This window comes from Paramormyrops kingsleyae, chromosome 1 (genome assembly GCF_048594095.1).
Source record: "Paramormyrops kingsleyae isolate MSU_618 chromosome 1, PKINGS_0.4, whole genome shotgun sequence".
Classification (NCBI taxonomy): domain Eukaryota; kingdom Metazoa; phylum Chordata; class Actinopteri; order Osteoglossiformes; family Mormyridae; genus Paramormyrops; species Paramormyrops kingsleyae.
The window spans coordinates 8,220,161-8,245,424 of record NC_132797.1 but is presented as its reverse complement, the minus strand read 5'-3'; the positions used below and the strand labels follow the sequence as shown (position 1 = coordinate 8,245,424).

The 25,264-nt window shown below is 43.1% G+C and overlaps 2 protein-coding genes across 5 annotated transcripts in view; one reads left to right on the top strand and one right to left on the bottom strand.

The window, feature by feature from the left end:
* sfmbt2 (Scm like with four mbt domains 2) overlaps nt 1-9,273 on the bottom strand; it is a 55,892-nt gene extending 46,619 nt beyond the window's left edge. Inside the window, exons 1-2 of one of the 2 annotated variants that reach the window (XM_072707142.1) lie at nt 9,090-9,273; nt 4,130-4,286 (exon numbers count right to left, since the gene is read on the bottom strand). In XM_072707142.1, the coding sequence (XP_072563243.1) occupies nt 4,130-4,229 (100 nt within the window). In that variant the 5' untranslated portion in view covers nt 4,230-4,286; nt 9,090-9,273. The remainder of the gene's footprint in view (nt 1-4,129; nt 4,287-9,089) is intronic. The other variant, XM_072707120.1, reaches the window with a different exon arrangement.
* A 5,686-nt stretch (nt 9,274-14,959) lies between these two features.
* tmem110l (transmembrane protein 110, like) lies at nt 14,960-24,202 on the top strand. 3 transcript variants are annotated; one of them, XM_023808862.2, is made up of 8 exons: nt 14,960-15,553; nt 16,746-16,794; nt 17,090-17,185; nt 17,338-17,459; nt 20,069-20,181; nt 20,446-20,529; nt 20,641-20,769; nt 23,055-24,202. In XM_023808862.2, the coding sequence occupies exons 1-8, from the start codon at nt 15,427-15,429 to the stop codon at nt 23,157-23,159; spliced, it is 825 nt and encodes a 274-aa protein (XP_023664630.2). In that variant the 5' UTR covers nt 14,960-15,426; the 3' UTR covers nt 23,160-24,202. The 3 variants fall into 3 exon arrangements, with proteins under 3 accessions (XP_023664630.2, XP_023664632.1, XP_023664631.1); XM_023808864.2 differs by having other exon boundaries at nt 14,961-15,067; XM_023808863.2 differs by lacking the exon at nt 14,960-15,553 and adding an exon at nt 15,589-15,838.
* Nucleotides 24,203-25,264: the final 1,062 nt, after the last annotated feature.

Sequence of the window (25,264 nt, the reverse complement as noted above, 5' to 3'; positions counted from 1 at the left end):
TCAGGCCCCTGCGATTTATTTATTTTGAGTTTAGCTAGGCTTAGTATCACATCAACCTCAGTTATACATATATTGGTCATAGACGATGCTGTATTCGTATTAATTGGTGGTAAATTACTTGTGTTCTCTATTGTGAACACCCTTGAAAAATAATCATTAAACTCGTTTACCATATCAATTTCGTTATCAATTATAAGGCCCTTACTATCCTGCAAATTAGTGATTTCAGCTTTTAGTGCTCTCTTGGAGTTAAAATATTGGAAGAAACCTTTACTGTCATGCTTAGCCTCCAATGCAATTTTTCTTTCTACATCCCTCTTTGATAGCCTAATGTCATTTTTTAACTCTGCCTGTAGACTTAGATACTCCTGCTTGATTTTGAAATCATTAGTTATTTTCCAGTTGTGGAACAGAGCCCTTTTCCTCCTGACTTTATTCTTAATTTCCTTAGTAAACCACCTTGGTTGTCGTTTCCTAGATTTAGTTTTGCTGGAAACAGGTATGAAGTCCTCTTGCACTTGCAACAATGTGCTTTTGAAAAATTCCCATGCCTCTTCAACTGTTTTGCTATTTAACTCTGTCCAGTTTACAGTTTCTAATTTCCGTCTCATACCATTAAAGTTAGCCTTCCTAACATTGTATACTTTTAATTTAGACTTTGCTCTTCGGACACTAAAATTAACCTCGAATTTAACCATGTTATGATCACTACCGTACAATGGGTCTAAAACCTCTAATTTTCCAATCCTATCCTGGTTATTACAAAACTACAAAAGAAAGTTATCGATTAATCAACCAAGCATGGTCTTATATTCAACAGCAAACAGCCATGACTGGCCAGAAGGAATTAGATGGGACAAATGTTTTAAAGTTTAACTGGTAGAAGACTCTATCTGTGCCATGTAGCTGTGATCGAGAAATGCGATAAAACGCAAAACTTAATGTTGTTAGGGCAAAACTTAATTATGTATGCATAAGAAAATTAAGGTCTTGCGCGAGTGCGGGGCAATCAATCCAAAATGTGTGAGCCTTGGCAGATTTGCAATCCCATTTAATTTTCTGTGGAAAATGTCCCTGTTCCTTTTACAGTGAGAGTCTGACATACAACGTTTCCCATTTTATGAGACCCAGTCAATGTTGCACCACTATTCCAGCCAGAGCTGTCACGATTATTCGATTAAACTACATTATTCAATTATTAAAAGGCATCGATTAAAATTTTCCTAATTAATTACTAGGCACTGTATTTCGGAACGAAGAGGCGCATCAGAATGGGGAGGTTCATGTACAGAAAGTACAAACCCAGACCAAGATTTTGTTTCCACCAATCAGTTCAGTACTCTGTGACTGTGACTGTGACTATTTATGCTCAACTGGTTGGTTGAAACAAAATCTTGGTCTGGATTTGTACTTTCTGAACCTGAACTTTCCACCTCTGTGGTGCATAGAGGATGAAGGTCCAAATAAAGAGCAAAAGCATCATTTGAGTGGAAGCATTTCACATTAAAACAATGAAAATGCAGCCGTCAGTATTGCAAAGCTGAACTTAAATATCACTCAGTACGACTGAAATGAAAGACATTCAGGTTTGACAGTCTCACCCAATAATCTGAGGTTAGCCATAGATAAGTCCAATTTAGCCTTTTGCAGTAACTTACTTAAAAAATGTTCTCCCGCCACATCACTTTATACAATACGGTACATATAACCAATTAGCATGAATTATGTATTGTGAATATATTGAGTGTTAGGGCTGAACATTGTGATTTTGGAAGTTTATGTAATATTTAGCATTTGAAAATTAATTATACAGTACGCCCAATTAGAACATATTATCCACCATCAGTGTCTTGCTGGTGTTGTTAGTTCTGCCAGCGTAGACAAAGCAGAGCCGAGAAATCGCTTCTGCTCAATATCGTTGTGAAAAGGGTACTTTTTTTTCCTTTTCACTGGATTCAATTCCCTTATTTATATGGTTTGTTTATGAAATATAATTGTTTTGTATTTTCTTTATCTAGGGGAGTTTGCTGTGTATGTGGTGGTTGGTTGTGCTGCTGCTGGGAAGGCAGGGAAGTCAGCCGCTCATTAGGGAGAGTGAGGACAGGTTTGGGTGCTGCTTACTTGAGTTATACTAGGGGGGGGGAAGAATATCAAAGATTACCAGTTAGTAATTATGTAGCCCTTATGAGACTGCAGCCAAATGCAGAGGCATGGTGGGAGGTCAAACATAGCTGCCATGGCTTGTTTGGTTTGGTATGAGTTAATTTTGTGTTTTATCTTTGCACAGCTCACCCCATGCTTACCTGAACAGGTGGTAGGTTCCAGTTAGGTGAGGTGGTAAAGGTGAAGGCCAGGAGAGAGAAAGGGAGGGGGGGGCAGCTTGCTGTGAGGCTGTGATTTTAAACCTGTGTTTGGTTTTCTTTAGTGTAGATGGTTTTCCCGGGAGACTGTTTTTTTGGGCTATTGTTTCATTATTATTTTTGTTAATAAACCTTACAACCTTCTGCACCTATTCCTGCTAATTGGACTATTTTTTTCCCCAACATCCTTTTTAACGGGGTTGGTGTGCCAAAACCATCCCATTTCCCTTTAGTTCCCTTCCTTTAATGGAGGGCAGGCGGACAATCGTCTCTGACGAATGACCAGTTATTGTTCGCTCTTCTCCTCTTCATTTATTTTAGCTTTAATTTCTCACAAACGCCCCACCAGATCGACGAGTGAGTACAACAGCATGGATGAGAATGATTACGATTGTTTCGGAGAGACCATGCAGAGCTCATGCAAAAGCAGTACTGGTAAACTTCAGACTCAATTTTTTTAAAACATACACTAGGTAATGTTGAAAAGGAATGAACATTAAAACTGCAAAGATTGCCAAGTCTGGTTTCCTCTGACTGAGTCAAAATATTTTAGCGCAACTTATTGACAGTTCGAACCTAGCAGACTATTGCATCCTTGCAATGCAACAATTGCATGTGCATGAAATGACGTGTTGATTTTAACATTACACATCATGCAAGCCTGTCAGGGTGGCACAGTCTCACAATGTATACTATATTATATAAATTTGATCTTTTACCTTATACAATTTATTATAAACTATTACTTGATAAACTGTCAAATCAATCAGTAGATTACACAATTATTCATGTAATCGATAGTGATATCCTTAATTCTAACCTCCCGATGGTCCCAGCCAATGATGTTGAAGTACTGTTACTACTAACAGATCCCAGCCAATGGCAAATCACTGCTGTTTGTAAATCAGAAATTTAGACCTCTCCTGTTTCTAAGACCAACTGTACATGGTAACTGAATAACTGCAACCCCAGCAGTTTTGCCAGCCTGAACTGGGCAACAGCGGGAAACTGGCTGCACGAAAATAAAAGACGCAAATGCTGTACAATGCATAGGAGGTGCCAGAGCGGCCCAGCAGAACATTAGCCGTTACTCATTATTGTTGATTGGTCAACAATGACTCACATGCCACTTCATCCTCAGCCCCCCGCCTAGAGTTCACTGCAGAGTTTGCAGAGTTTCAGGTCCTTGCTACAGGGCTCTACGCTCACATCCAAATCCCAATTGACGGGCAACACATTCCTCCATAGCTGGACAGCGACGTGATCAGGCACCTCGTCCCGCAGGGGGGTGCTGTTGCAAGTTGCCAAACCCACAGTCGGCCACAACAGTAGCCGCATCATGAACGGCAACCGGCAACACCGCCCCCTGGAGGACGAGGCGGGAGCACTGCACTAGCGAAGCACAAAGGCAGGCTCATGCAGGACAGCGCTCCAGGCGCTGCTTCACTGCGGGAATTTGGAGTCTCATCTTATGTCAATCAAGTTAATTAAATGACTAAAGAGAATTTATTCATGGACTTCTTGGTAAAAAGTGACATACAGTACGTGTTTCGTTCCCTGTTTCGCTATGAGTTTTACGCTAGTGTAATTTCCCCTGCATCTTTGCCAATATCTGACTTTTCGCTGTCTGTGTGCCTGTATGTATATGTGTGTGCATGTGCAGTTGAGTATGAAACAAAAAATCTTTTTCTATAAATGCATGCAAACTTCAGTCCCTTTCCACAAAGACATGCACACACCAACGCAGCGCTAACACAGTCCCGCCTCACCTGAGTGGAGCTGTTCTCCCTTCCCATTGGCCGGGCTCTGCGACTTCCCCGGCAATACCAGCGGCGCCGATTCCTGGACATCCGCCACAAAGGATGACATCCTGCCCACTCTCCGCCGTCTGTCCGTGCTTCAGAGCATGGCCTCCTATCCTCTCACCTAAAAACAGTTCATTTCCACTTTCATTTAATCCTTTGCATGTTGCTTTTGGCTTTTTCCACCCAAAAAAAAAAATCAAATAAATGTGTGATTTCATAACAAAAGGCAGGTCTGGACTATTTTTTTCAACGAGCAGAACTTCCTTTGTCATCATCGACCCAAGACCTTCCACACTTTCAGAGACGTTTACCCAAATGTCATGTCCAGGAAGCAGACTCAAATGGCTTCAGCTTCCACAAAAAGACATTTTTTCTTCTAAGAATTATGCCGTCCCTACAGGCTTATGTAAATTTGGCACTATATTAAATAAAACAGAACATTACAGAATGGACAAACAGAGGTTTTATTGATATATTCTGGGAGAGGTTCTTTTTAAGAGGCAAAACATTCACACTGTTGACCAAAAACCTCAAAAAATTTGTCAACAGCGTATCTGTGGTTTTTTTTTTTAGACCAATTCTGTTTTTGGACTGTTTCATCAGTCATTGATATGAAATTAATGTTTCAACTACCGAAAATTTGAAAGTGCCACAATAAGCCGAAATAAATTACTTTAATCAGGACATATTTAATACAAAATGTAATTGCTTTCATCAGCCATCACATGCTGCCGCCCAAAGACAGATGCTCGCCAATTATCAGAAACTGTAAGGATTCCCAGAAGGAACTACTGTCTAAAGTTACATGGAGGAAGAGTGTGTTGTTTAAATCAGTCCACAACAGGTAGATACGCTAAATGCCAGCAATAAATACCAAGCAGAATAAGCACAAAATAACGAATCATTCCAGACTGAATGATACAGCCGCATACAATAGTGCAACTTGTCATTCAAGTTGGAAACAGTATAAAAAGTAAGGCAGTTTAAATGCACAGATCTTCACTGGACACACCCAGTAAGTAAACAATGCTCCCAGAGAAGACTCCCTTTTCCCCAGAACTCAAACACACACACTTCATTCCACACAGCCTTTATGGCATCATTATAGTCTGATATGAGCACCACTGATTACATCCTCATTTTTTCATTATCTGATATCAGGGTCTCCGTCCTTCTTCCCCTCATAGATTCCGGCATGGGAATCTTCCTGGTGTTCCCTCTTCAGCCAGATGCTTCCTGATCTGTCCTCTCCTACACTTCAGCTCATCCAAGCTTTGCGGGGAATTAAGAGATTAATATCATTCTTATTTCAGTTCTTCCGTCAAACTTTCACCAGGCGTCAGTGCTTCCCACACCCTGCCCTGCGCTGCCGTGTTCTGGGTCCAGCGTCAGCTTTCTCTTCAAACCCTTTTGCTTGGATTAATTACTTCCTTCCCAAAATACCCTAAATCCCAATCCTTCCTACGAGACAGCTAGGTACAGTGAACCACAGTCCAGCACCAGTGCCGCTGATGATTGCATCTGACACGTTACGTTTTCATAGTGCTGGGAAACTCGCGTGTAAACAGATGTCGACTGACCCATTGCAGTGATAGCCCTTTTTAATGAACAGCGAACGGTGCTGCTTGGTCTGATTCAACATCCCTGAAACAGCCCCGTCTGGGAGCAGCCGGGAGAGTTCTCGGCCTCCGGTTAGAATCATTCTGACCCTCCAGCTCCTCCGCCTTGGATCCGGAGCAGTTTAAAGGTCAGTGTCCCAGCACTGTTCTGGTATGGTGGGATCTGGGGGCTTGAGCTGCACAGGGGGTTGCCCATCCTCCATGCGGCACCTGCCGGGTCCCTGAGCCGGGACAAGAGGCTGACACCCCCCCACGCTCACCGGCTATGTTGAGCAGTTAGCTTATAAAGTGCAGCCCAGTGGCCCTGCATGCCCACATTCTCTGCAGGGGAGGGGGGTGTAGTCTTAGTCACTCCTACTACATGACAGACATACCAGATCACCATTTACATTTTCCACACTCTTCATTTGCATATATGCTGCTCTCGATGCATTTACTCACTATGTTTTTACCATGCTGAGTGCAAATACCTTCATGCCTTCTCCATATTTATTGTCATTACTTGCAGTTTGGCATGAACACAGTTCAGGAGAGCAAGTGGCAACTTCATTAGACAATTTCAAATCAAATGTCAAGAATTAAAACTAATTCGTAATTGTTATATCATGATTTCAGAGACGCCCCCCCAGGAGAGAATCGGTATTTACGTGGAATTTGCTAAAATGGCCCCAAAGATACAGTGCTGTCTTTGCGTTACATAAATGTTTATGTAATAACACTCATCTGCGGTTTAAATTACATAAATGTATTGCGTTACAGCAATTAATCATTCATTCCCGACGATGCTTTTTTCCAGCCGTGGGTCCGATTTTAAAACACCACCCGCATTTCGACTGGTCCGCATACAGTGTGTTTTTGTATCTACAGATGCAGAAATATCCCTCGGGATCATTTGCTTCGTTTCAAATTGTCTGAAAGGGTCATAATAATGAAAAAGGTTTAAAGTCGGTTCGAATCTTGGACGGTGAGTTGAGTGAAACGTGGACGTTTCTCTGACATAAAAGCACATTATAGCCTCTCCGTATGTAACAGACATTTAACTACAGGCCAGTTACAATGCGCGCTGTAGGGCGTCGCCCTGCCGCTTCTCACTTTATCACCTTATCTCTCGATCGCCAGTTGCCAATGTTGAGAAATCAAATGTCTGTTGCTTTCTTGCATGTCCAACTTCTAAGCTTACCCGGTAATGACTGTTAAAACATAAAAATATCCTTATTTTAATAGCACATAATCGCAACTTAAATTAGTGTAATAGCTGCGCATTTTATGCGGTATGAATTACCGGTATTGAGAGGCCTAACTTTCGGCATATGCTATATATAAGCTATTAATATCTGGGTCTCTGCCTCGGCGCAGTTTGAGCCACTCAAGAAAGTTTCAAGGAGATACTCCACGGATAATGTGAATAAATCGCACCCAAAACTTCCATATCGGATCCGCAGGTGGCATAAATGTCTGGTTGCCCATATAAAGTTATACTGTCATATACACCCTAAGATCAAAGGTCTTCCAAGAACACAAGCCGTAGCCAGGATTTTTAAAATACCGAGGTCAAACGTGTCAGCCCTTCCTAGGTGCCCCGTAATGGATCGCGTGTATTGGAGCTGCAGAGAAGATACTGAGGACTTGACCTTGGTGTCCTCAATGGTGGGTACGGGCATAAGTTACTGTACCGTCACTTCAAGTCTCCATAGATATTTAATTGTCGGAGTCTCCCCCCGCTCCCTTCGATGTTGCTCTTTTAATTAGGCAGTGCCAAGTCAATAATGAATCGACGCTCAAGTATTATTAATATGCAAGCTATGCACGTTTTGTTATTAATCTGTCTCATCATTTCTCTGGCATACACACAAAGGCAAACAACACCCATGCAAGTCGGGATGCTTTTCAGCTAAGATTAGAAAACAGCTAAGCTTAGTCACTTCGGCAGGCCACCATGGACAGATACAGACTCGTTTTAAGATTAAGACTTAAACCACACGCTTAAAACGGTTTACTAGGGTAGCGCGCAACTGACAACGGAATGACCAGAAGGTCTAGTACAACATAACTTACATTATTTGCCATCTCACAAGTTGTTTTGCCATCAGGGCGACAATATGAAGATTAAGACTTCCACAAATGTCTTAGTATAGCCTATATGGACTATGACCTAAATGGTTTCGTGTTTTACAGAAACGTGGTGTATTTCATCTGAACGACTATTTTAATTTCACCGATTACTATTCTGGAGTAATTCACAGATAAAATTTGCATGCAATTCAGAAACAGGATAATTCAATTAACTTAATTATCGAAATAAACCTGAAAGTCTTGCATAATAAATTAATCACCTCTTTAACAAAAAAAATAATAAGATCGCCGAATGAATAATATCGAAGGCATGAACAGTAAACTGGGCAATGTGCGTGCATGGTATCCGGACCGGATTGGGCTCCTCTTCGCAGGCACGGGCAGCCAAGCTTGAAGCATGCGGCACTCCGTTGATGTACTTTGCACAGTATGAAAGTATTGCAGCGGAAAAAATGGCCAAGACATCACATCGCGTTCACTTTCTATTTAATTCAATAGAGTACCACCAGGTACAGTAAAAGAAACTTGAACCGAACCGGTAACTCTCTTGAGTTAATTTTTTCCCTATTCAAAGAATTTATTTTCAGTTTTTGCACACCTAAGCCCGCCATGTTGAAAGAGGCTTGACATTATAGACTCCCCGGGTGTTCACTGGTGCTTTTGCGCACTTAACCACTAATGCGGGGAGAGGGAAAATGTCACACCCATGTCGTATTAATTGAAAATTTGCGGGCGCAATTAAAATCGAATTCACTGTAGTCAACTTGGGCTTGCTGGCTATAAGACGCAGAAGATGGTCATTCGCGCAGAAATCGAAAGAGGTTATGTAAGTTATAGACCAAACAAAAAAAAACAGGATATTCTTTCCAGGTCACAGACCTGACATTAAACACGTTATTATTTAATCAATTAATTTCCGCGTTATATATTTTTAGAGAACTGTGGAAATACATATAGTGGTGCAAAATGGCCAAATCGAAAGTTAAAAGCACCGTCACACGATTTGCGTCGCCATAAGCAAAAGCAGTAATTATACACTGGAAAACACTTTGTGCAACTTGCCTGCTGTTCGCTACAGTATATTGCTGCTTCTAGAAAAACACCCTCGGAGCCGCTTTATGTTTTAACCAGGAAAAACCTTCGTGGGTGGATGAAATGCTGAGAAAACGACGGACATAGTTAGACGGGACAGTCAGCTACCTAAAGAAATAATCACTAGACACCTGTCTTACCGTAATGAAGTTTTTCCGCCGTTTTAATCCACGACCCCGTTTAGAGCTCGGCTGAAGACGGGGAGCGGCGTCTTTTTCAGCTGCCCAGCCGAAACCTTCTTCCAATATGGCATCCCATAACTGCGCATGTCTAAAATCTGCAGATTATTTTCCAGCCAACTCCTTCATTGACCTTTACAGCAGTTGCTAATTTTTTTTCGTAGCCAGTTATAAATTGAACGCGAAAACCTCCCACCCCCTTTTTTCTTTTCTTCCCTCTACCAATATGATTTCAGAGAAAACGCTGTTTCGGCACCAAGTTAATCGATCCACCGAAGACAGGCCTCTTGGATAGTTTAACTATTAACAAGCACGTCAATTTTTGTTTACAGTCTAGTTTTAATGAACTTGTAGTGCATGTGGTAAAAGTGTTTTTGACATCGCGATGCGTATCCTCGGCATCGTGGATATGAAGAGTTAAATGAAAAAAACTGAATTTTAGAGGATTAAAAAAAATAATAAAAATTAACTGTCCTTATTTTAACATTACACAAATAGTTGCATCGTCTGTTTTTTTTTTAAGTCTGTGGATGAATTTCTTCAATCAATCCCCGCTTATTCATTATGGAATGCGAAAACATTTTAAAATGTTTTTGTTTTGCAGCAGAATTCAGAGTTTAATATGGAAAACAACTTTTTATTTGTATAAAATGAAACGTTTATTTATTTAATATACATTTATGTGAGCTATATAATTTCCAAACGTCAAAAAACGACTGTAGGATTATGTTAGTTTTGTTTATTTTGGCATGCGTTCAATTATAATGTTAGGCTATATGAACTGCCGGCAAAGAATCAGCACTAGAATAGACAAGAGCTGCTTTTTAATAGACGTTACATTACACAGTTAGTTGCACGGTATGTTCCAAAGTCCAAAATGGCAGATTGCTCATCTCCATATTTATGGAACAACTGGGTTCCGTTCAAGCTTTTTAATGTTTAAATACAATATTGAGAAAGTATTTGATCAATTAATTTCCGTACCGCTGTTTAGCAGAGGTCGAAAATGCAGTCTATGTATATGCGCATGTTCCTACACTTTGAAAGAATTGAGAATGAATGCTAAATTAAACACTTAGGTAACATGAATACCTGCATATAAAACAGCCATTTATGATTAGGACAGGAGACCCCTGGCGTAAGCTCGAGCACTAAAGTAAACCAACGAATTGCACGTGGGCGGTTATTAACCAAATACACACAATGCAAAAAAGGATTATTTCTGGTCATTTTTAAAGCATTTTTTCGGCGAATACAGGGTTTATATATAATATATGCATGTTTGGTCAGTTACTGTGAGCTTGTTATTTTTATGTCTTTTAAAAATAAAACGTTTGGAAACCTTATCCAGTCCGTAATTCAACACTGACCTCTAGCGGTCATGTGCCCGCGTCAACAAACCAGCGAAGCACATTTTCTGTGGGTTAAAAAAGATGACTGTTTCTGAGTTAGTTCCCCTTTATGGCGTGTTTTTTTAACCACGGCCTAAACAAAACAACGTTAAAATGGACAAATAGATGGAGGCGTTGGTCGTTTTTCCAGTTATTCGTCTCAAATGTCATTAAATGGTATATTGCCGCTTTATAGACTGCGTACCGGCGCGCGGAAGTGTTTGTGGTTATATCAATTAACGCTTTCGCTGCAGCATAATCCTCAGATATCATTATTAACATTTCATCTAACTGAGGAAAATAGCACTCCATGTATTTTAATATGTTCATTCAGATTTCTCACCTCAAATCTTCGAATCCGAGAAGAGTCGTTATAATGAGTAACTTTATTGACCCTATTTATTCTTCCTTTCTTTCCTTTGATACATATTTTTTACAATTTGAAACCGGGTGGAAAGTTTCAGAGGTGTGCAAAACACAACATAGGCCTATTTACCAAGAGCGAGATTCTGAAGACTATGCTACTCTTGGTAAATATTTACGCTGTGGTTTACATAACTTAAAAACACCCTATGGATCATTTAAGCAGGATGCTCGTGGTGTATTTACCTATTTCTTCAGAGTTTTGATGCCAGATAACGCGTTTCATGTGCGTGCATGTTGCATGAATTTCTCGTGGGAACATCCATTTACACAATCAAGCGTCACTGCTTGATTTAGGCTACTGAAATGAAGTAGGACGGTACAAAACATTTGTTTGACCCTTATGAGTTACTGCATTGTTTTAAGTGATTGCCTCCTTTAAATGACTTTGCAGCTTTTTAACGGGCGGATAACAGATGGTTTGAAGCTTGCTGGTTGTCTGCGAAGTGGGCCTCGACCAACAACAGGGAGGGATTACCTTCGTGTGATTAAGCGGCATCTGGTGCCCGCGGCCGCATGATTTTAAACTAAAGCTTCGCTAATCGGTGGCAGCCGCCCGCTGCACACGAGTCCTCGCGGAAACTGTCGCAGTTTGGCTCATGCCAAGTGGACGGAGAGTCACATCTAAACATACCTTATCGTGTTTTATGGGTCACATTATTATTATTAATTATTATTATTATTATTATTATTAGTCTAAATAGTTAAGACCGCCCTGTGCAGACGACCGGAATGTTCTGAATTACTCACCAATATAGCTACTGACTTCAGTATAGCCTACAATGGGCGTCGCTGTACCCGTTTTACTGGGGCACCCCAGGTAGCACACATATGTTGAAATGACGTCGATTCCATATAAGACAAAAAGGCTGAAACAACGGTGATCTTCAGTGTTTCACTTTATATCATCATTGAATCGAGGTTTTGCCACCATAAATTTTTCAATATTGAAAATCTGACGAAAAATCAATTCAGTTTCAACGTTAATAACTGAACACTGATCGTAGTTCAACGTATTTAACTATGATTCAACGTTGAAACAATGACGTGTCCAGTATTTATGCGCTGTGCCCCAAGAAAATCTCACGTAAGGGGGGGCTGTGCCCCAGTAGAGCTTTATATCTTACCAACCTGTACACTCTCCGAAAAAAGGGTAAAAAAAATGTACCTTGTAATTGCACATTTTAAGGTACAGAAATTGACTCTGAGGAGCACCCCAAAGGTAGAAACAGCATTAATGTTGCATCAATGATACAGAAATGTTCCTCAGAGTCCATTTCTGCACCGTAAAAGGTACAATTACCAACAGCTGAAGGTAGAATTGGCAGCCTCTTGAGGGTACAGCCCCAGTGACAAGCAAAGGTACACATTTTTATCCTTTTTCTGAGAGTGTAGTTTCAAATACACTCTTGATAAACGCGGGCCAAAACCTAAAAACTGAAATCACACTACAATCAGCGTCCCCCTCACGGATAAAACGTTATAGGCTGCCATGTGTAAATGGAAATATGTGAAATGTGAACAGTGCATGTCAAAAGCATCAAAGGACATCGAAGCATCAAAAACATTCATTCATTGTGCTTGCTGTCTTCTAACTGTGTATATAGTACAGGTTCGCCAAGAAATAATACGATTCTGAGCTAATGATTAGAAAATGTACGTTTAGCCTACAATATAATATACAGTGGTACCTCGGTTCTCGAACTCACTAGAACTTGAATTTCTTGAAAGTCGAACAAACCAGTTTGACCTAGAACTCGATCTGAATATCAGAAGTCGAACCATGAACGCTGACCTAATATAAATTGTACGCGCCAGGAAATGAGTCATAGTGCAATGCAATTCTTACTTGAATGGCTTCTTCACAGACTGGACGATTAACCAAATAAAGCAGCGCAACATTACAGTAACTAACAATAAATAAACCACTAACTGACGTGTACTATTACAGCATTTATGTAATTTATTTAACTTTATTTTACCAGATAAATTAACTGAAAACCAGTTCTCACTGCTTTACGTGATATTCGGGAGAAATAGCAGATTACGCATCGGAACTGCCTGGGATACAAACGTCATGCGTGTAACTAAACTCTTCAGCCAATAAGGGCACAGGCGTGTCGTCACGGAGTCGGTTCCCAGTTTGTGCAGCCGGGTGAGAGGTCGCAATGCATCTAACCGTAATGCATCTAACCGTAATGCATTTAACCGTAATGCATTGCGTCAGGATCAGAATGCGTTGCTTTAAGCCAGCGCTGTAAGCAAGTCGAACGCACCCAATGACTGGACTGGAGAAACAAACTGAAACGCGGACTAATGACAACAAGCAGAAACAGCTGATCACATGGGGATCCCACACGAGGTTAACGAGGGGGCGTGGCACACGGAAGGAGCGGACGATTGGGGCAGGACAGGAGCAATGTTGGGATAAGATCTTTATCATTTTGGAAGCCATTAAGAAAAAAATGCTCTTCTTGTTTCATCCTGTTCTTTTTCTGTTTATATATATTTAGGTGTAATTTTGGGAGGCCGGGAACCAATTAATTGGTTTTCCATTATTTCTTATGGGAAAAATTCGATCAGAACTCGAACTTTTTAGGATTCGATCCGGAGTCCGGAACGGATTAAGTTCGAGAACCGAGGTACCACTGTGTTATATATAGGCCTACTGTATTCACTTCATTAAAAATTAATTATGCTTTGTAAAATTATTGTAGAGTTAGATTGATTGCTAATACAAAAAGATGAAGAATGTTTTTCAAGAGGATTTATCGGAACAAAGAAACTTTGCAGAAAGCAGTCTTCTGTTTACTTTCCGGGCGCTTGCCAAGACGCCTGCCCGCTACGGTGGGTCCAGCACAGTGATTTAGGATTTGGATTTGGCACCATCAAATCAAAGTAAACACTTCCTGTCGCCGATCTGAACTCCTTCCAAAGAAATTCGATACTGTGGATTCAATACTATCCGAGCTGCCAAGTGACAGATTCAAGGCATGGCCGATTATGTTTTATACGATTTATAAAAGTAGTTTTATCGTTTTGAAATTCAATATTTATTTGTGCATAAATGTTGTCCAAATCTGTAGTCTTTCTATACATATCAGTGAATGGAATATTGATAACTGTATTATTATGTTAGTGTGTGATTATGCTATCAATGCTCGGCAGGATTCGCGATAGTGCAAATCAGGTAAAGGCACCCCAGGTGAAATTAAGCCTTCTATAATTAGATCTGACTTGCCCGCGAGTCGGCAACGCCGATGCTTGCACAATAATACAAAAAAAAGGTTTTGCGCATATATTACACACAGATTGCTGAGCCGTAGTACGGTTGTGCAAACAGGAAACTGCGCGAAGAGGCGCTTCGTTAAGTTTGCAGGGACGTGTATTCCAGCACCAACCGCATCAAGGCTCCGCTGATCAGAGCAGATCTTTTCCTGTTGTTACTGGGTCACAGGACATTTACAAAAGCCTGCAGTCGCTGTCATCATTTACCACGTGAGGAACTCAGTCTCGTTGCAGCTGGATTTCTAATGTAATCGTACCTTCATGTTTTTGTTGCTGGAGAAAAAAAAATATTAATGATTATAAAAAGATTAGCAACCCAGACACAAACTGTGTTTTGGGAAACGGTTCAAAAATACTGTATTTTCTAATATAGACCTTTATTTCCGACATTTCAGAATACTATAAAATTTTCAAAAAGTATATTGTTATTTAATAATAATGTGGTCTTTAAAATGAGTACATTGTGTCATTGATTCGCAGTCTGTTGTTTCATGCTGCTTTTAATGCAACTCAGATGACAAAGGCAGCGTTCTGATTTTTCTTTGTGCAGATATTTCACAGACTTGTTTATATCTTACAGGAAGATTAATAAATGGTAATGCAATGGTATGCCTTTCACGACAGTACAAGTATAATACACTGTGTGAAATACGATTAGGCAACACCTGAATGTATTCTGGATCTTATTAAGGTAGTGATTTAGATGGGGACCCACGTAAAGGCTCAGATCGATCATCTGAGCCCGTCCAGCTCCTCTCACGTGTGTTGAGAGAAGGATAACAAAGGAGGGGGGAGCCGCCCCTTGGATGCACGTGAGAAAACCAGCAGCAGCAGGAGGTGACGTCAGGCTCCAGTTTTCCAGCATGTTTGTTAAAAACACGGGGATTTGGGGCATCTAGAAGAGTTTTTTTCCCCAGCTTCCAGTCGATTCCCCAGTGAATTGATTTATTTTGCTTACTTATTAATTTAACGGAACTTTAGCAAGAACGGGAGAAGAACTTCGGGTCTTTTGGGTTCTATTAGGGTTCTCTCACTGGGAATCCGGGCTGGATGCATCGCGGAACACTCGAGGAAGTCCACTTCTTTTGTTTGCTTGGACTGTCGTTTGCTGATGTATCAGTGTTTCCTGACAATCCACACACAACCGACGGCTACAAGAGCATATTCCCGGCCGAAAGAGCGCGTTTGATGGGAGGATGGTGGTGTCGGCGAACACGACCGATGTTACACGTGGCCATGGGTGCGATAACGGGGCGCTAATGGACAATTTCGGGGTCTTGATCCAGGCGCTGCTGGCGGTTGTGGCTTTCAGTACTTTGATGTGTGAGTACAATGTAAAATAAAACAAAAGCGATATCGTATCTTGTTGGCGATGTTGGCCTCATAAACGGTTTTTATTTACCATTATCGAATGATGTAACCCTGTTTGTTCTGAAAACAAAAACCCCAAGGTTTTAATTGGTTCACACTCCTGATGCGTGGCAGACGTTGCAGTTTCCTGTGACATGAAAACTTTGACTAGGTGTCATTGTGATCTGTTGCGTCGGCTGTCGACTGTTTTAAACTCAATCCCCTCGCGGACACGCCGGGCCTCCCTAATCTTTGCAGGTTGTTGTGCCGCTTAAGCTTTTCGAATTACTCATTTTCAGCGTAGTTTGCAGTGTTCTAAATAAATCATGGAAGGGTCAAAGTCCTTAGTTTGTGTACTTTGTTATCATTAGCTGTCGTAAGCCATGCCTGCAGGACTGGCAAAAAGAACTAATTCTAGCGTGATCCGCAAGTTTTTCCTGAAAAAAAGTGCTTGATAATCGTTTCCTTGCACTGAAGCAATTACTGCTCACAGGCTATAGTGTACTAATGCATTACTGTAGGATAGTAATGTGTGAGTACTTTGAGAAAATAATTCTTGGATTAAATCGCTTCTTGATTCACTGTAAAGACTGGTAAAGTGACATTGGTTTAAGGTGGGTACAGGGTCTGTTATAGGCTGAATTTATATTCTCTTCAGGGGAAACCCTCACTTTTCTGAATCTAAGAAGTTTACAGCAGGCCTACTGTTAGAACTTCTTCATTAAAAGTCCAGTCTAATTGGGGGTCCAAGCCCCAGCAGTGATGGATCAGAATTTTTTTTCTTTTTGTGTTCGGTCACATGTGCGTGTCTGCAGTGCTGTGATTATAAAGCACTTCCTTTTTGTCTGTTTTGTCTGTTTGCCTGTTTGATTAAACGGCCCATTGCTTTTGGTCTGTTTTACAAAGCGAATGTCTTAACCTCAGCATATCAATGGTGTTGTAGTTGTTGATGTATCTCGGTGTGCTGGTTTGATATTGCGGTGGCTCAGGGTAAAATGTCCAACCCGAGGAAGGTCTGCTGTCCCGCAGCTTTCTTGTGGACTTTTTTGTTGTAACTGCAGCACTGCTGGCAGTTTTTGCAGTTTTCAGATGATGAATAATTGACCACAGATTATGAAGGTTCTTCTTATTAATCAGACTCTGCTTCTGTCTGTTTTAATGGCAGTAAAACGGTTCCGCGAACCAGCTGGAATAAGACGACCATGGAGAATCTGGTGAGTTGTCTTTTGGCCCTATAGCCTTCTTAGAATTTTCCTATTGTATTAATCTTATCTTTTGTGATATTCCCATATATAACTAATTTTTTTTGCATCTCAGTCTGTGTTAAGAAATGCAGGGGATCGATCAGGGCCTGAGTCCGAGAGGCATTGATCTGTCTGGTCATGCTAATGTTTAAACCTGTGTTTGTTATACATTGTTCAGGCATTGCAGTTTTTTCCTTTATACATGTATTCTTGCTCTTTTAAAGAGTTTGCCAGGTGTGTTAGGTGTGTATTTTGGTTCTCCCAGGTTTTACGACACCTCGAAGCAGGCGATCGGCGCACTCTTCATTCACTTTGCCAACGTCTTCCTCTCAACGCTCACCATAGAAGACCCCTGCTCTTTGTAAGAGCTTAATTTGGCACTTGACATATTCAGTACAAACAAAATTCCCTATCCCAGGCGCACCCAAGCGAGACCTTATCCCTTGTAATAAAAACACCTGACTGATTCTGTGAGCTGTGGTGTAAAACCCCAATTCCTGCTGTCTTTCCCAGGTATCTGATGAATTTCCTTCTGGATGCGACATTGGGCATGCTCGTAATCTGGGCAGGGGTGAAGGCAGTCTCCAAGGCCGTCGAGTACAAGAAAGTCACCCTGCTCACCTTTGGAGAATATGGTGAGGAGTCGGAGTATATTAGTGTGGAATGCGCATTGCCATCTTTCCGTTTTGTGGTGTACTTTGGTTTATTTCTGCTACCACTAGGGGGCATTGTAGCATCAGTACAGGAACTCCCCGTTTCCGACAGTACAGCGTTCCTATAAAAGCCCTCATAAGCCAAAATGACATAAAGCGAAGTAGCAATCGCCATTAATTAACACGGGAACGGCAAAACGAAAAAATAACCTACCAAATCATACCAAATAACAGATAAAACCTAAAAACACTAACGTAATAAAAGTATTAATGATACACAGCCTCTGCAAAGTAGAGATAATGTATGGACAGTGAGGTTTTACGTACCATGATCAGTACAGTCATGTATCACTTAACAAGGAAACGTTCAGAAATATGCATCTTTAGGCTGTTGTGCAGTTGTGAGAACATCGTAGTGTATTTACACAAACCTAGATGGTAGAGTCTACTGCACCCCTATAGGCTTACAGCACAAATGGTTAAAAAGTACAGCATAGTAAACACATAAACCAGTGACGGTTATCCTTACCAGGTATAATGGTGCATGCTGTTTTTACACGGCTGGCAGCAAAGTGGGTGTGTTTACACCAGCATCACCGTGATAAAGTGCTACATCATCACTAGGCAGTAGGAATTTTTCAGCTGTTATAATCGATCGTATGGGACCCTTGTTTATATGCGGTCCGTCACTGACTGAAACATCGCTATGTGGTGCATGACCTTGTATCTGTAATTGGTTCACTGATAAACAAATACTAAACACTGTTTTCGCTTTTCTCCTGTTTTCGTAAAAGCACAGATCCTTTTCGGAATTCTTTCGGTTAGTAAAAACAGATGCAGTCAGATCGCATGAGGCGAATGTCCGTAAAGGCCGGATGCCTGAATTTTGGCTGGGTGCCTCTGGCCCTGATGCCTCATACCTCCCAGTTTGTGGGTTTCAATCCTGCCCCCTACCATGTGCACCATGTGCGTGGACCTTGCACGTTCTCCCTGTGTCATGTGGGCTTCCTCCAGTTTCCTCCTGAGCTCCAAACAATGTGCAGTTAAACAGTTAGTGTACCTGTATCATTGTGCATGTGCATTGTGCTATGGGCTAGAATGCCGTCCAGCTTGTACCTCAGCCTTGTGTCTTGCTGGGGTGGGGGGCACTAGATGACCTTTGACCCTGTCCTGGATAAGCATGTGTGCTGCAATGATCTGATGAGGAACTGCAACATCAGCGCAGTCCTCACAGAGATAACATGACATAATGCAGCTTAAATATAAACTTGTTTTATCATATATGTTATGTATAACATACATATATATCAGATCCATTATAAACTAATAGCGTGTTGCCAATGGAGGAGTTGTGGTGTGCCCTCTGGTGGACTAACTACGAAATGACAACACTTATAACATGGTCGAAGGATTCCTCTTCCATCTTCCCATTTCTTTTTAATTGTAATTTGTTGGCTGTCATAAACGCTTATGCCGATTTTATCTGCAATTAGAGCATATCGGCCAATAATATCGGCACGCCGATTTATCGATCGGGCTCTCGTTTAGACCATTATGAAGATATGCAGAATATGCTAGGAGCCTGTTAACATGTTAAAGAACATGTTTGTTTACAAGTGTGTCTGTGATCTCAGCCCATTTTACATCACAGACCTTCTGACTGGATATGAAGCTAACAGGCCGCTGAGACCATTAGGATCTGGTCAGCTAATAGTACGAGCCAAAGTCAGGGCAACTGCTAATAAAAATAGCTGCTTTTTCTTTATTTTAGTGTCTTCAATTTGTAATTTTTAATTAGTCACTTAAATTTAAAAAAGTGAAAGAATTATTCCATTAAATGATTGCTTTTATTTGACCTTATTTTATGTAAAGCTCTCTGAAATGACCCCTGTGTGTTGATGTGCTATAAAACTAAACTTGCCTAAATTATGTAGGGCTGTGTTGAAGCATTTGGACAAACTTTTGATAAGTTTGATTTGAAGGTAAAGATGGATCATGCACCTTTCGGGTACATTGACAGCGATGATGGTGTGGAGATGTTTGGCTGTAAGTGCGGATGACTGGTATTTATTATTTATCTGGAAGGCTGTTATGACAGAAAGCTGACCATGAAAATATGGCTCCGCTGTTTTTAGGAACACATTTTTGGTTGTCTTTGAAGGGTACAATGAATCTTCTCTGTAAATCAATACTTATTCCACATTTTATGTGTGCTGTGCCACACATCGATGAGTATTTCAACTTTTGAAGCAACTTCCCACTTTATTTTGTAATCCATGGTTTCTCCCAAGTCTTTCTTGTGATTGGACTGTGCTGGGAATTGTGTGCAAAAATATCCACTACATGCTTGGAAGTGAAACACAGATTGCATAAGCGCTGAAGTAAGGAGTTATGAAACGCAGAGCTTTGCTTTAAAGCAGCTAATGTTTCAGGGGTGGTGATTTTTGCTGACCTTTTAAAAAAAAAAATAAGTGTTATGTCCAGAAGAAAGCACTACTGCCTTCTGCTCAGTAGGGGGTGCTGTTGGCTGGTTTGGGGCCCAGGTTCTGGCCGGTTTGCTCCCAGTCTGATGGGTGGTCTGCCCTCTCCAGGGGAGCCTCCGCAGGTGGCGGCCTGGGTGGGCCAGTGTGCCATATACCTGCTCATCGTGGTGCTGGAGAAGTGCGTGGTGACCCTGGTGCTGCTCATTCCTGGGTGGACTAGGGTAAGTACCCACTGCATGCTGGCTGTGCACCAGCCAAGAGGCTCCAGAGTGATAACAATTTTTTGCATTATCTCTATTTTTATTCTTCGTTTCTGACCGACATTATGCTTCTTAGGGGTAATTGTAATTGTAATTATTCAGAATTGTAATTATTCAGAATTGTAATTGTAATTATTCAGAATTGTAAATGTAATTATTCAAACTACCGTGGTACACCCTGCCTGGGCAGGCTGGTCTCTCTCTAATGGGAGCCCTGTGCTGCAGGTGCAGGAGGTGCTGCTGGACTACATCCCCAACGCTCAGCTGGAGGTGGTGCTCGTCATGCTCATCGTGCCCTTTTTGGTCAACGTGAGTCTGCGCAGCTGCGCCTCGCGTGCGGCTGCGCGTGTCAGTCAGTTGGACATGATAGGGCGTGCTGTCAAATCGTGCCCCGTGAGTGGTCTCTGTGCCCTGCCCTAGGCCGTCATGTTCTGGGTGGTGGACAGCCTAATGATGAGGAAATACAAGACGCTGGTGACGATGGAGGAAAAGGGCGACGTCGTGAAGCAGGGGGAGGCGTCGTCGTGGGCGACTGGAGAGGAGGCGCAGGTGAGGGGGCGGGCCGGCTTTGTGGGGGGGTGGGGGGCTTCAGCGTGTCCATGTGACCTCCACCCAGATCGCCTGTGTGTAAACAGCAGTTACAAATTCCCTTTCACGAGTCCAATATCCACGGGGCCCAAGATTCTATGAGTGAATCATCTGGGTACTATGGAAACCAGTATGGAACAAAGTTTAACAATGACTTCATCTGTGGGCTGCTGCCCCTGAGAGACAGAGAGAGAGACAGAGAGCCTCGTGTTGAAAGCATGAAACTCCAGCTGGGACAATTGAGTGACCTGGAGTCAGCGTGTGTGTGTGTGTGTGTGTGTGTGTGTGTGTGTGTGTGTGTGTGTCCACTGGTCGCGCTCCACATCTGCTACAGCTCACGCTGGATTTGAACATCAGAGTGAGTCAGTCACGCTCCCCTGGAAGGTGCCTGTCCTCCAAACCCCTGTCTTTCTGCATCGCGTTTCCCAGAGAGGAGGGAGAGTCCTGCTGTAGATGTGTAGTAGTATGTTTCTTCTTGCCATTCAGAAATCTCACCACCTTTAAGTCTTAACTGACGTTTTATTGTGCCTTTCTCCTCTAACAATCTCTCCGTTCGTGTCAGTTCACCTGACATCGCTGACGCCAAAACGGGACGATCTGACAGACGAGGAAGAGCAGTGAGATCTGACTGGGTTACATAGGTAGCATTGGTGCTGTCATCATTGTGTGTGTCTACAGGAATGCAGCCCCCTTAACTTAATTAGGCGTAATGCTGATGAGTCTGCGAATCGACTGACTTCCTCTGCTGCCCCCTGGAGGATAGGCCCCCCTTTGAGTCTGGTTCCCCTAAGGCAGGGGTGGCCGATCTTATCCGCAAAGGGCCGGTGTCTATGCAGGATTCTGGGATAACCTGTAGGTCAGCTGCTCAAACCCAGGTGTGAGGACTCTTCAGCCAATCAGTCCTCTAATTGGTAATCTAATTAGGGAGCTGCAGCGAAAACCCGCACACACAGCGGCCCTTTGCGGATAAGATCGGCCACCCCTGCCCTAAGGTTTCTTCCTTGCCAGTGTCATCTCTGGCTCACTGGCGGCTTGGGGCAGGGACAATGTAAAGTGCTTTGAGATAATGTAATATTGTGAAAATGCACTATACAAATGCAAGTAAATTGAATAATTAGTTGTGATTTTCAGGGCCTTCTTGCTGAACTCTGGCATCATTCTGGTCTCACATTCTGGTCGTCAGTTCCGACCTCCAGCCTCTTAGGCTGGTAAATGTTGCCCCCCCAGTCCTTTGCAGATTTTCCAACATACTGGGACCCCGGTGACTCAGTGCGGCCCCCACCCCTCAGCCCTCCCGGGCCCTCAATGGCTGATTCTTTTCCCGTCGGTTCTGCCGCGGCCTCTCCCACTCCCGTGGCCTTTTGGATGCCAACGAATCAGCCCGTTTGTCCGGCACCATAAAAGTGACATTTTGAGGAATGTTTCCACAGGGTGATGTCAGGCTTTACAGAGCAGACGGGCCCAGGGATGATCTCCGGACCCGTTAAATGTGCTGAGGAATGTAACATTCGTGATGCGCACTTAGCATACAGTATATGCTTTGTTTTTGTATTTGAAGTGCTGTTTACATGACTCTTTTATAACTGCATGTAAAAGACTGTGTGATACATGGTGCATCTGGCTCCTTCCTGTGCCCCAGCCTGTGTGTAGCAAACCCCCAGAAATCCCCCCCCCGGCCATTTGGGACCAAACGCTGCCAGGTTGACATGGGCGGCTAACCCCACCCTCATTCCTGGCTGTACGGGTTCCCCATAAACCCAATACAGACCTGGGACTCCAGCGTTGACATGGGTGGGGGGGGGGGGGTTCTTTTGGTTTGTCTGGCCCCTATCTGCAGAGGAAGGGCCCTAAGGGAGACTCGTGTTCCAGATAACGTAGCTTTCCACTGATGCCCCCTCCCTTCACGATTCTCAGAAGTTGTTCCAGGCCTGAGGCCGGAGGGACTATATGCCCACCTGGCTTGAGAACATCTGAGGAGTCCACAGGACCTGCCTGGTTATTGTGACCCTAACCTGGAGAAACAGTGTCCATCCACCCACTATTCATAATCGCTTATTTAATGTGGGAAGCCCTGGGCACCAGGAAAATGTAGTGTTTGCCTATGAGGTGAGGGAGCGCCAGTTTAGCTCATGGGCGGAGCCACTGGGCAGGGGACACCCTGGACGGGATGCCAGTCCATCACAGGGCACACAGAATGAATGCACGGTCCTCTATATCATATGATCCACCTTTGTGCTTTGTTCCAGGTACTCCTGGAACCCGACACTGACCCTGAGGTCCTGGAGGGGGAGCAAGGATGGTCAGGGTCAGAGTCACCCCTCCCGTGTTCGGGGGCCGCTAAGTGTGTGTGACTGCTGATGGTCTGGCCACTTCTGTCTCCAGTTCCCTGCTGAATGAGAGGCGTTCTGAAGTTTGCGTGGATCCCGACTCAGCCAGACGTCGAGCACTTTACTAGGAGGGGCCAGAGCAGTGATCACTCTTTTTACACGCCTTTTACACTCGGTCACTCCTATCCTTTATTCATGGTTACACACCCTGTTGGCGGAGCTTTTTCTGGGACCCGTAGGCACTTGATTCTGAGTGATTTGTTGGCTGGCCCCTTGTGATGGTTTATTCCTGCTAATCAGTGTATATGGATGATAGGCCGCCTTCTCAGGGTTAGACAATGACTCATGGGAGAGGGGTGTCTCATATCTGGAGCAGATGGAACTCGTCCTTCCTTTGTGCTGATTGGTTACCCCAAAATGACCCCAAAGACCCACAGGGCTTAATTTAATGGCATTAAGAGGAGTTTATGAGCTGCCTGAGACAAGATGAGGAGCAGTGTCATTTTCCACCCTGATTGATAACGTAGATGAATTCGGGAGGTGGGGGAGGGGTTCCCATTTTCTTTCTTTTTCTCCCCAAGCCGTCTTGGAACCAAGCACCAGCACCGTCTGATGACGGAGATGTTCTCCACCTGTCTGATGCTATCCTTCTGTTCATGTGAACCACACTACTGCCTAATATACACTTTGTTTCTGTACGACTGGCTACTCTCCTTCTGTAATGCAAAGTGCAGTTGGTCTCTTGTGGGGGGGGGTGTGATCTGATCGACACTCACAGCTGGAGGCTGGATGTTTGTTCCCTTGTAATGTTTGCTTGCATTCCTCAGTACATTCATGGGGAAAATATCAATATGTGTGTGTATTATTCACACAAGTGCACTGATGCATGTATTTCTTAGTCCAAATGTGTTTGCCTCGTACAGCTAATGCTTTGAGGTATTACTATGTGGCAGTTGGGGTTTGAGCCGGTGCTCCTCAGCTCTGTATTGGTTAGGTTACGCCGGTTCTGCATTGTTCTGTGTATTTTACCAGTGTTCTTTCTTTAATAAAGCAGCTCCTGATTAATAGTCTGTTGTACTGTAAATCATTTTTGTAAAGATGTAAAATTTCTAGGATCATGTATTACTGATGTGTGAGTGCATGTATGCTATCCATCCATCCATCCATCCATCTTCCACCGCTTATGTGGGGTCGGGTCACAGGGGCACCAGTCTAAGCAGGGATGCCCAGATCTCCCTGTCCCCAGCCACCTCCTCCAGGGGAATACCAAGGCGCTCAAGCCAGTGGAGAGATTTAATGCCTCCAGCATGTCCTGGGTCTGCCCTGGGGCCTCCTCACGGTTGGACATGCCTGAAAAACCTCCCCAGAGAGCCGTCCGGGTGGCATCGATCCATGTCGATCTCCCACTCCCTTCTCTCATGAATAAGACCCCAAGATAGGCAGTAACTCATCTTCCACCAGGAGAGGGCAATCTACCCTTTTCCAGTCAAGAACCGTAGCCTCAGACACTGGTGGTGCTGATCCTCACCCCAGCTGCAAACCGCCGCAGTGCAAGCTGAAGGTCACAGCCCAGTGCCAGACCACATCATCTGCAAAAAACAAAGATGCGACCCTGAAGTGCCCAAACCAGACCCAAACTGCCCCTTGACTATGCCAAAAAATTCTGTCCATAGAAGTTACGAACAGAACTGGTGACCGGTCCAACACCTACCAGGAACAAGTCTGACTTACTGCTAGCAATTCAAACCAAACTCATACCCTAATTATACAGGGACCTTGTGCTCTGCACCAAAGGTCCCCATACTTCTGAAGCACCCCCCACAGGACCTTCTGATGGAGATGATCGTATGTCTTTTCCAAGTCCGCAAAATACATGTAGACTGGTTGGGCAAACTCCCATAAACCCTCCAGTATCCTTGTGAGGGTGAAAAACTGGTCAACCATTCCATGACCAGGAAGGAATCCACATCATTCCTTCTGAATCTGAGGTTCAGCCAACAGACAGACCCTCCTCTCCAGTACCTGGACATAGACCCTCCTCTCCAGTACCTGGACATAGACCTTCCCAGGGAGACTGAGGAGTGTGATCCCCCTGAAGGTGGAACACATCTTCCGATCCCCTTTCTGGG

What these genes read in the sequence shown, in the direction of transcription:
- tmem110l (XM_023808862.2), top strand. Translation starts at nt 15,427, where the DNA reads ATGGTGGTGTCGGCGAACACGACCGATGTTACACGTGGCCATGGGTGC. An exon ending in AGACGACCATGGAGAATCTG is followed by an intron (nt 16,795 to 17,089) that starts GTGAGTTGTCTT and finishes TGGTTCTCCCAG; the next exon opens with GTTTTACGACACCTCGAAGC. An exon ending in TCGTGCCCTTTTTGGTCAAC is followed by an intron (nt 20,530 to 20,640) that starts GTGAGTCTGCGC and finishes GCCCTGCCCTAG; the next exon opens with GCCGTCATGTTCTGGGTGGT.